The sequence below is a fragment of the Chiloscyllium plagiosum genome, chromosome 16 (assembly GCF_004010195.1).
Source record: "Chiloscyllium plagiosum isolate BGI_BamShark_2017 chromosome 16, ASM401019v2, whole genome shotgun sequence".
Classification (NCBI taxonomy): Eukaryota; Metazoa; Chordata; class Chondrichthyes; order Orectolobiformes; family Hemiscylliidae; genus Chiloscyllium; species Chiloscyllium plagiosum.
This window is the reverse complement of record NC_057725.1, coordinates 48,688,555-48,699,702: the sequence shown is the minus strand read 5'-3', so window position 1 is coordinate 48,699,702 and position 11,148 is coordinate 48,688,555. Positions and strand designations below refer to the sequence as shown.

General features: G+C 38.5%; 1 protein-coding gene across 1 annotated transcript in view; it reads right to left on the bottom strand.

Annotated features, from left to right (window-relative positions):
- The window catches only part of LOC122557867 (protein lin-54 homolog), a 66,042-nt gene extending 56,004 nt beyond the window's left edge, over nt 1–10,038 (bottom strand). Inside the window, exons 1-4 of the mRNA XM_043706012.1 lie at nt 9,986–10,038; nt 4,306–4,464; nt 2,735–2,821; nt 1,476–1,653 (exon numbers count right to left, since the gene is read on the bottom strand). Coding sequence (XP_043561947.1) covers nt 1,476–1,653; nt 2,735–2,821; nt 4,306–4,464; nt 9,986–10,006 — 445 coding nt within the window. The 5' untranslated portion in view covers nt 10,007–10,038. The remainder of the gene's footprint in view (nt 1–1,475; nt 1,654–2,734; nt 2,822–4,305; nt 4,465–9,985) is intronic.
- Between the last annotated feature and the right edge of the window lie 1,110 nt (nt 10,039–11,148).

The following is an 11,148-nucleotide window of genomic DNA, read 5'->3' as shown; positions in this document are numbered from 1 at the left end:
CTAATAGAAACTTACAAGATAATACATGGCTTGGAAAGGGTGGATGCTAGGAAATTGTTTCCGTTAGGCGAGGAGACTAGAACCCGTGGACACAGCCTTAGAATTAGAGGGGATAAATTCAGAACAGAAATGCGGAGACATTTCTTCAGCTAGAGAGTGGTGGGCCTGTGGAATTCATTGCCGCAGAGTGCAGTGGAAGCTGGGACGCTAAATGTCTTCAAGGCAGAGATTAATAAATTCTTGATGTCACAAGGAATAAAGGGCTACGGGGAGAATGCGGGTAAGTGGAGTTCAATCAGCCATGATTGAATGGCGGAGTGGACTCGATGGGCTGAATGGCCTTACTTCTGCTCCTATGTCTTATGGTCTTATGGGATGTTGGTCCACAAAGTTAATATCACACGGGTATTGGAATTCGTATATCCCACTACTCATCTGTGTGGTAAGCAAAACATTCTTTTGGCTTGATGATAGCATCCTATTAGTGCTAGACTATCAACATGCCAATTGTGTTTCAGGGAGAGATCTTGGTGGACATTTTACTTAATCTGTCACCAGCATATGCTAAATAAGATCTCCAATAATTGTGTCCGAGTTTTGAAGTGGCTGAATGATCTATCAGAACATTCCATTATTAGTTCTGAAAAGCTAATTTTATATTTTATTATTCATTCATGGGATGAGGGCATCGTTGGATCAGCAGCATTTGTTGTTCATCCTTAATTGCCCAGAGGGCAGTTAAGAGTCAACCACATTGCTGTGCCTCTGGAATCACATGTAAACCAGCGCAGGTAAGGATGGCAGTTTCCTTCACTGAAGAACATTAGTGAACCAGATGGGTTTTTCGGACAATCGACAATGGATTCATGGTCATCATTAGACTTTTAATTCCACATTCTTATATGTAAAATGTAAAATTTCTGCATTTTGGTTACATTTTAATTGAGTTTGTTTACATTGTGTAGCTTACAGTTTATATCATTTGGCTTCAGCTTAAGTTCAATAGTTATCTCATTTTTCACAAAAAGTGAAGGATATTAAGTGTTTTTAAAATTCTGGTTTCTTTTTACATAAATGTTTCAATTGTGTCTATCTGCTGACCTGTTTAATTGACAATGTTGCTGTTTTTAGTCAAGACATTCCTTTTTCTTTGGTGCCAGATTCAAACTGTTTTCATGAAAGGGAGGAAAACACACCACAGAGGTTACGAGATCTTTAATGGTAGCTTTTATTAAGATCATTAGTCAGTATGGTTGCTCCATGACTGAATGGTAAATCCAGCCCAACAATTGTTCAGAGAAGAATGTTGTACACGTAATGGCAAATATCATGAATAGCAATCAAATTAGTGAGGTTAAGAGTTTCACACTCCCAAATGCACGCACAATGATCCTTTTGTTTGACTGACATTACTTTTCCCAGCACAAGGTAACTTCCTCTGCACTCAGGTCATTTCTATTTATTATGTACTGTACCTTCACCTGGATGGATTGCAGTATTTTCCATTGAACCAGCCAAAGAACTGAACTGGATGCACTGGGATTTGTTGTCCAGCAGCTGACCAGAAGGAACGACATGGACTGCTTTCAGTTGCCCAGGATTTGTACCATTTATGACCAACATCTGTGTATTACCTTTCAGCTGATACAAAACCTATACAATAAGTGGAAAATAAATTATCACAATGTTTCAAGATATCCAAATTAGTTGAATCTTTAATGTCATTTAAATGTAAATACAAATTCGAACTCATCTTGGACTCATTCTACAAAAAAGCAACTTACATCCCTCATCACTATGCCATCAAGAAGCCTATCCTTCTTCTTAATCATTTATTGTGTGAAGAATTTTCAAACTTAAATGTATGTTTGCCAACTGCAAGTTGGCCTGTTTTCTTAGTGTTCTTCTTTAATAGAAAGAGTTGAAGTAAATTTAATTCAACTAACTATTTCATGGAAAAGTCCTGACTAAAGTTGCAAATACAGAATGACAGGTAGAAAGTAGTGATTACACATAAATGTTATGTTGAGATCTAACATCATTCGGCATGGGACCTGCTCTCTGGTGTCATTGAAGTTCTTGTGGGACAGTTACTCTTCTCAGAGACTACTAACACCAACAGATTCCTGCACTTTGTATGCAGAGAAAACAATGGGACTAACAGGCATTTAAAGACTACAAAAATGTGGTTATTTAGTATAGGCCCTATTAAAATGAGCAAATGAATTAATAATTCAGTTTATGATTATGAAAGGCATTAAAATTGATCCAGTTTTCCTACATCAACATCCTGTCTCGTCTGAGTCTCAGTATGTAGAACAATCAGGCACACAACTCAAATTAATTTTTCCTCCTTAAAGATACCAAAGCAGTGACCATGTGTCACTTGCACAATCAATTGTATTAGCGCATTCCATGAATTTGGGGCATTCTAATTCATGGAGTTTGATAACACACCAGGCAGGGAATTTACCTTCTAACTGATTGACTGGGATAGGCAGGAAATCTATTTCATGACTGAATCCAATCTAAATCATGTAAGCACAAGGCAAAATGCTGTTTTGAGTGAAAACATCAAACATTCTGAAATGAAACAAGTTATAGACCACCCGTAATGAAGGTCAGAGTGCCAAATCTATTTTATCTACCTGATGGGTTGCTTTCCAAATATTTGCAGTTCAACAGAGATAGTTACCCAGGCACAAATGCTTACGGTCCATGTCCAATCACTTACCTGGCATAGGTTGTGGCTGGAAATAGGGAAATCGCATACAGGCGGATGGAAAGGTTGAAGAACAGCAGTTAATGGTCTTAAGGGTTGCTGAAATGAAGTAAATATAGAGATATATTAAGGGTAATTGTTGCTTGTGATTATTTGTTAATCAATCCCACTACTTTATCTATGTGAGTGCTGCCTAATTGTATTTATTTATGGTGTATGATCACATGTTTAGAGGAGTTAGGTCTTTCAACAAAATTTCACTGCACGTATCCCCAACCTTCACCCATTGCCAAAAGTTCTTATAAGTGCATCCCCTTGTGCAGGGCATTCCTAATAATTGGACTTAAATCTATCCAAATACTAAACGTATTAACATTGAAAAGTCAGCTGGCACCCTGTGTTAATGTCAGTAGGAATTGCACACTCTACATTGCCTGACTATTCAATGAGGGTAGGCCATGCTTTCTTTCTTTGATTCAAATCTGGCTGCAGGAAATTTGACTTTATCGGAACAGAGACAACTTGCCAGCAAACTATATGTATGATTTGTCTTCTTCTGCAATAAGTGTAGTTCTAATTGACACAAGCTGTGATATCATTAGCAAATTGCAGTCATTGGCATAGGCTTCAACTGCTGGATGAAGAAGGTGAGAAAGAAATGAATAATCTTTCAGGATAAAACAATGAAGCAAGATTTGTCATGTATCACACCACCCAGACATCAACCTTGTTACCTTCAAGAGTTTTCTTGAAATGCTGGCATGTATTATCGTTTAAGAAATTCCATAAAATCCATTTCCAATAATATGGACACAAATATTAATAAGTAGAATTCAATTATTTATTAGTTCCCAATACATAATCTGTCACTTTGCCCACTATAACATTTTTTATGTGAGATGTAGGGGTAAGATTTCAGAAATTAGTTGCACAGAGTCTGAAACATGTATCAGGCATTTGGACTAGCAGAATTGAATGGTAACTATTGAAAGTGCAGATTCCTGATGAAGAGCTTATGCTCGAAAAGTCGACTCTCCTGCTCCTTAGCTGCTGCCTGGCAGGCTGCGCTTTTCCAGTACCACACTCTTCAACTCTGATCTCCAGCATCTGCAGTCCTTATTTTTTTCCCCTATTTTTAAACTCCAAGCCGCTAGCAATAAAGGCCAAAATTCCATTACCTTACTGATTACTTGCTATGCAAACCTTTTGTGTTTCATGCATAAGAATGCCCATGCATAAGATCACTCTGCCTTGCAATTGTTGTTTTGGAATTTCTCTACATTTAGATAACAGTTTGCCTTTTGATTTTTCCTACCAAAGTGCATGACTTCACATTTCACTATCATCAAACTCCAACGGCCAGGTTTTTGCCCACTCACTCAACCTATTTATATTCTCTGCTGACTCCTTATGTTGTCATCACAATATGGCTCTCACCTCTTTTTCTGTCATTAGCACATTTGAATACACATGCTGTTTAACTATTAAATTAACAGGGTTGATATCTATTTGATAAATTAAATCATAAGGATGTGAATGCACAAATGGCCAAATGTTGTATAGGTCATAGTGACAGAAATTACCGAGGGACTAGTACTGCCTCTGAGCGGAGAACTCTGCTCCATGGAGAGGTGACGTGGTGGTGAGATCTGTCTGTTGATTTCATCCGTCAAGACATCAGATATCGGGATGTCCTCTTTAGATTCAGTGGCAATGCTTGCCACAGCCTCCCTTATCTCTGCCTAAAATCAACAACCAGTTATTATTAACTTTGCATCATTAGCAACATTAGTAGCACATTCACTGAACATTTCCAGGGTCAAAACTTCAATTCTTTAAGGAACATAAATATACATCAATATTCTAAGTGAGAGTTACCTCTTATCTACTTTCCAAATTCTTTTTCCCTACTCTGACCTCATTTAGTGACTTGAAAATTGTCACAACACATCAGTGAAAACTCAGTTAACAGGGTTCGAGGACTTAAGAACCTGTTAGAGTGTGAGGATAGCTGCCATTATTCGGTAAGAGGGTTCATGGTAGCCACTGTTGCCTCAGAGTTTACAACTCCTATCTTGTTGTACATGGTGGTACGTTACAAAGATTTGAGGAAATTCCAATCTAATTCCCAGTTGCAAAATGGAACACTGCATATACTTAAAGTCTAAAATAAAGCAGAAATTTCCAGAAATACTTAGTGGATCAAGCAAAAGCTATGGAGATAACATTTCAGATCAATGACCCTATTATTTGAAGTGGAAAATATTAGAGAAATTATTACTGTTGTGATTTTTTTTCTGATGAGTTAGAATTAGGGTTAGGGTTAGGTTCTGATGCAACTTCATGGACTTGAACATTAAGTTTGTTTCTCTCTTCTGTTGCTTCCTGACCTGATGAATACTGCCAGCATTTTCTGCTTTGAATTCACAACAGCTTTGAACTCTCACATCACCTCTGATAATACAGCTAATTATATTCCATTTATAGCTTGACTGGTAGAAACCACAAGATATAGCTGTGGGAAATGGAAAAATGCCAAACTGGTAAGTAGGAACAACTCTTTTTGAGGTTGCCGCTGAAGTACATTGTTGGAACAGATTAAAATGAACTCAATGCTGCATCTAACTTTGTTTCAGCTGAATAATAGTGTTTGATGCCAATAATGGGCTACTGAAAGGAAAATCTTACAATCGATGGCTCTCATGACCCTTAGTTTGGCACAAGATTCAAGCTGATTTTAAATTATTTAGCAAACATTTAAATTATATTGTTTGTTTGCAGAAAAAGTATGTTTAAATCACATCAAGTTGCATTGTCTGTTGTATGCCAGTGGCAGACTTGTAACAAATGCCTGGCTCGTTAGTGCCATTTATGAATCTGAAATAAATTTGGTAAAGCTCATTTTCATGTCACAAATATTCCTCTTTTACGTTTATAAACTTGATATATCAAGTAATTGTGATATCTTCCCAGAGAACTACCTTAGTACTTAATGATATTTGCTATCTCTATTGGTATTCAGTACTGGAAAGAGTTGTTTGATGTTATTCATTGCCACCAGTCCTCCTTTTCTTTGCTTTGTTTGGGTCTATATAATAATTAATGGTAGAGGATATGCCATCTTAGAGTATTCACAGAAAAGCCCTGTTCTTAGATATCATGAAGGTTTATTGCATGGTAGTGATAAGTGCAACTACATTTGATCAAACACAATTATCAGGACCTTGGGGAACTAGTACAGATATATCTACTTCCTCTGAAAACAAAATAGAACACCTTGCTTCCACCAGATGGAGCCAACCTAACATGAACATGAACATTTAACATGAGTCTTATACTTCATTTCCCTCAAAGCATTTACCTCATGGTGAACCGGTTATACAATCATGTACATAACGATATGACAGTTACTGCTACCCCTCCCCCCATGTCTTTGACTTTACAAATTCAGATGGTCTGGATGTTTCACACATTTCTCAGATCACACCCTCTTCATACTTGGAAGACCTGATGAAGGAGCATCGCTCCGAAAGCTAGTGTGCTTCCAATTAAACCCGTTGGACTATAACCTGGTGTTGTGTGATTTTTAACTTTATACTTGGAAGAGTAGTGTGTCTTTTGTTTGAGGGCTATTGACAGCGGCTATCCTCTGCGATAAGGTTAGGGTTAGTGCTTAGCAAAATTTTTTATTGTTTTGGATGTTTACATGGACGACATGCTTTAAATCATGGCACAAGACAATATTTGTGACATGCCAGTGACAGCTTTAGATCCAAAGTTATTTAGTGTTGTTTTGATTCTGAAATAGATTTGCTAAAGCTTATTTTCAGGCCTCTTTTAAGTTTGAAAACATTATGCCAAGTAATTTCACTTCTTTGCTGCAGCATCTATGAATTCTCAAATATCTTGTGTGGAAGATGTTGCTGTTGGCTCATTATCTGGAAGATCATTAGTGCTCTGAATTTCCTTTCTGCAAAGCAACTGTAATGCTGAGAAAAGTACTTTCTTACTGAGAGCATCCTGGATTCTGGATCAGGTAACTGCTTCCTGATTTGGAAATGATAGACTTTTTTTTGCAGTACTCTATTTGCTTAGACCACCAGTTTCTTCTTCTTAACCGTGTCTTGAATCTGTGGACATTGGTCTGGCTCCAGGGAGTCATATGCAGCTTAGTTCCCTTGATTTGCTATTCAAACTGGACATCTTTATTATCTTCTGCAGTTGTTGATGAGTGAAATAGATTTTCTCACACTCTCAGTCATGTTAGTGAAAACTGGTTGCTGACTCATTACTATCTTTATTGCTGGCATTGACAATTCTGCAGTATCAAGTTGTTAATCAAATGTTTTGCTGTCTCAACAACACCAATTTAAAAACTACTGAATGAAATCAAGTCTGTTGTACTGCTGATTCTTGTTCTCAGTATTAGTTTCTTTTGGTGAACATTGCTGAGTTTTACCTTATAATCTGTCTGCAGTGACGCAGATGTATTTTCCAGACCTGCCAATCCTTGATAATCACAGATTTCACAATGACATTTTAAATATCTTTTAAGACCTGTGACGAACATACCACTGACTGCTAATGCTTAACTGTACCCAACCTATTCTTAATCATACGTCTTCCCAAAACAAAGGGATAGCTAATCTTTTGTCACACACAAGTGAATAATCAATGATTGTGAAATGCTAAAATATGTGTTCTTGGCCAACCTGCTGGACTTTGGTCTGGCCGTCCAGCAACACAATACTGATTAATAGTAACACAGTCACTCCTTTGATCTTGTCGAATTTAGTTGAATGTTCCTTAGCTGGCTTGCCACTATTTCTTCTCAGTCCATTGAAACATTTTATGCTATTATGTATAATCTCAACAGATTCGTTCTTAATAGGTTCTGCCATGAGTTAAGGCAGCCCTATGAAATCAGTGCCTGTGATAAAGGTAATGTTGTGTCAGCAACAACCAAAATAGTGACTGCCCAGTTCTTCTAGTGTCTCCCCACTTCCATCACACTCTTGACTTGTGCCTTGTAGATGGTGGACAGGCTTTGGGGAGCCAGGATATGAGTTACTTGCTGCAGTAAACCTAGCCTCTGACCTGCTGTCATGGCCACTGTGTTTATGTGGCAAGTCCAGTCAAATTCCTGGTCAATGGTAAACCCAAAGATGTTGCTGGTAGGGGATTCAGTGATGATAACACCAATGAATGTCAAGGGCAGTAGATAAATTGTCTCTTACTGGAGAAGTTCATTTGTGTGGAGCAAATGTTACTGGCATTTGTGCGGAGCAAATGTTACTTGCCACTTGTTAGCCCAAGCCTGGATATTGTCCAAATCTTGTTGCATTTGAAAATGGACTGCCTCAGTAACAAAGGAGTTGTAAATGGTACTGAATATGTGCAATAATTGGCAAACATCCCCACTTCCTACCTAATGATGGAGGGCAGGTAATTGATAAAACAGCTGAAGATGGTTGGGCCTTGGACACTAACCTGAGGAACTCCTGCAGAGATGTCCTACAGCTGAGATGACTGACCTCCAAAAACCACAACCATCTTCCTGTGTGCCAGGTATGACTCTAACCAGTGAAGAGTTTGCCCCAATATCCATTGATTCTCGTTTTGGTATGGTACCTTAATGCCACAATTGGTTGAATGCGGCTATCACTCTTGCCTCACCTCTGGAATTCAGCTCTTTTGCACATGTATGAGCCAAGGTCTTAATGAGGTCAGGAGCTGAGTGGCCCTGGCAGAACAAAAACTAGGTGTGTCACTGTGCAGGTTATTGCAGAGCAGATGTTGCTTGATAGCACTAGTGATGACATCTTCCATCACTTTACTGATGATTGAGAGTAGACTGATAATTAGCTGTAAATGCCTGGGTTCGATTTGTCCTATTTTCTGTGTACAGGATACACCCTGGCAATTTTTCACATTGTTGGGCAATATAATATTTTTTTACATATAGGGTGCTCAGTGAATGAATGAACTTCCTGAGGGAGGTGTTGGATGTGGGCACAATTACAATGTTTATAAGACATTTGGATAAATAAATGAAAAGGGAAGATATGGACCAGGAGCAGGGAGGTGGATCCTGTTTAGTTTGGGATTATGTTCAGCATGGACTGGTTGGAATGAAGGGTCTGTTTCGTTGCTGTATGATTTTATGCACTGGAGCAGTTTGGCTAGGGACTGGCAAGTTCTAGTGTACAAGTCTTCAGTACAATTACTAAAATGTTGTCAGGACTCAGTCTTTGCAGTATCCATTTTCTCGATATAAAATGGAGTGAATCAAATTGGCTGAAGACTGGTATCTGTTTTGCTGGGAGCCACTGAGAGAGGCTGAGATGGATCATCCACTTGGCACTTGTGACTCAAGATTGCTGCAAATGCATCATCCTTATCTTTTGCACTGGTGTGCTGGGCTCTTCCATTATTGAGGATGGGGATATTTGTGGAGCTTCCTCCTCCAGTGAGTTGTTTAATTGTCCACCACCATTCATGATTGGTAGAACTACAGAACTTAGATTTGATCTGCTGGCTGTGGGATTGCTTGGCTCTATCACTTGTTGCTTATGCTGTTTGGCATGCAAGTAGTCCTGTTTTGTAGCTTCATCTGATTAACACCTCAGTTTTACGTATGCCTGGTGCTTCTCCTGGTATGCTCTCCTGCACTTTCCATTGAACAAGGGTTGATCCCCTGGCTCGATGGTAATGTTTGAGTGGGGGATAGCCAGGACATGAGGGTAGAGATTGTGCTGGAGTACAATTCTGCTGCTGTTGATGACCCACCTTACCTCATGGATGTCCAGAATTGAGTTGCTACATTTATTTGAAGTGCGTTCTATTTAGCACAGTTATAGTGCCACACAGCATACTGGAAGATATTCTCAACGTGGAGACAATATTATGGCCCAATCAATGTTCATAGGAATGTTACCTAAGGCCTTTCGTTTTTAATCCACAAACAACCAAGAGTGAATAAGAATGCATAAAAACGACTGCAATGTGATTATTTCATAGGATGTAATTCTCCTGTATGGTTTACAGGAGAATCTTAAATAACAAATCCAATCTCTCTGGGCTGCCCATGAGACTAAAGTCTCATCTGTTGTTCTCAAAATGGATACCAGCTTCTGGATTCTTTCTACTTTCACTTTGTCATGCAGTTCAGGGAGAAGGTTGGTGTTGCCAAGGGAATATGACGGAGTTACATAAAATCTGGAAATACTTAGTGTTGTCTCATGAAATGAGATTTATACTTACTGATTGCTCAGGTAATTCCATACCGTTCTTGTAGGAAGCAGTCACTCCAGTGCAGCAGTCTAATTCAAAATATTGAAAAATTTAATCAACACTGGAAATGCAGAAAACAAAAATGAATCAATACATAAGTGCAATAAAAGTCAGCCATGAAAAATAAACATTCAAATCCTCAGCTCAGATTTCCCTCTAGGTTCAGAGGTATGCTTTGTTGCACAAATGGCCACAATTCATTTGGGAAGAAATCTGACTTTCCTCCATATTTGTGTCTGTGCCATTTTCTGCTGACCTTTTTTGTGAGCCTCCTGTTCAAAATGGACAACCATTCCTGCTGATGTTGGGATCTCCATTTTAGATGGAGAATGAAAATAAGACTTCTTCTCACATACACAATTCCTGTCAGCTGGGTGCCCATTATAAGGATGTCAGTTTTGAGAGTTTGTGAAGAAAACAGAAAGCCTGCACTAACATTTTGAAAGCCAAATGTAAGATGTTTAAAGACAGTCAAAGATCACTATTCTATGTTGTATTGTATTGTGGATGTGTTTTATTGCAGTAATTCATCATAGAGATTTGTCCTTTAAAGTTACATTGTCCATTGTTCACATACATTACAATGAATTCCTAATGCAGGAAGCACTATCATGCAGCAAAAAATGTTATAACATATGCTGTCAGCTGTCTTGTAATCTGTTCCACTGTAATTTAAATGTCATTATGCCAGTCTAATGGACAACCTCAGTCTCTTCTTTTGCTGCCATGTTGCTTCTATGTTAATGCCCATCAGCTCAATTAGCTGCATTTCGAATGAACTACATTGATGCCAGTGCACTGTCATGGTCATAGAGAGTGGTGTTGTGTGTTCAATTCATCCAACCTACTTGTGCTGGTCATTTTCAATAGTTTACAAAGAGGGCCAGTTAAATGGTTCCAATTAAGCCTTTACAAATCTGAACCAGTATGCTTCTCAGAGAAGGAAGCAGTCATTGCCACCACTCCAGACCTTCTCCATCATATCTTGATTGTATTGATGTCCTGGTTTGCCACTACCACTAGGTTCCACACATCATGTATCCGTCTTTCATTGTGTGAGTTGTGGACTCCACAGAAAACCTTTCGTCAAATAATCGAGAATCCCCAATTCATCTAACTTTCAACTTAGGTTG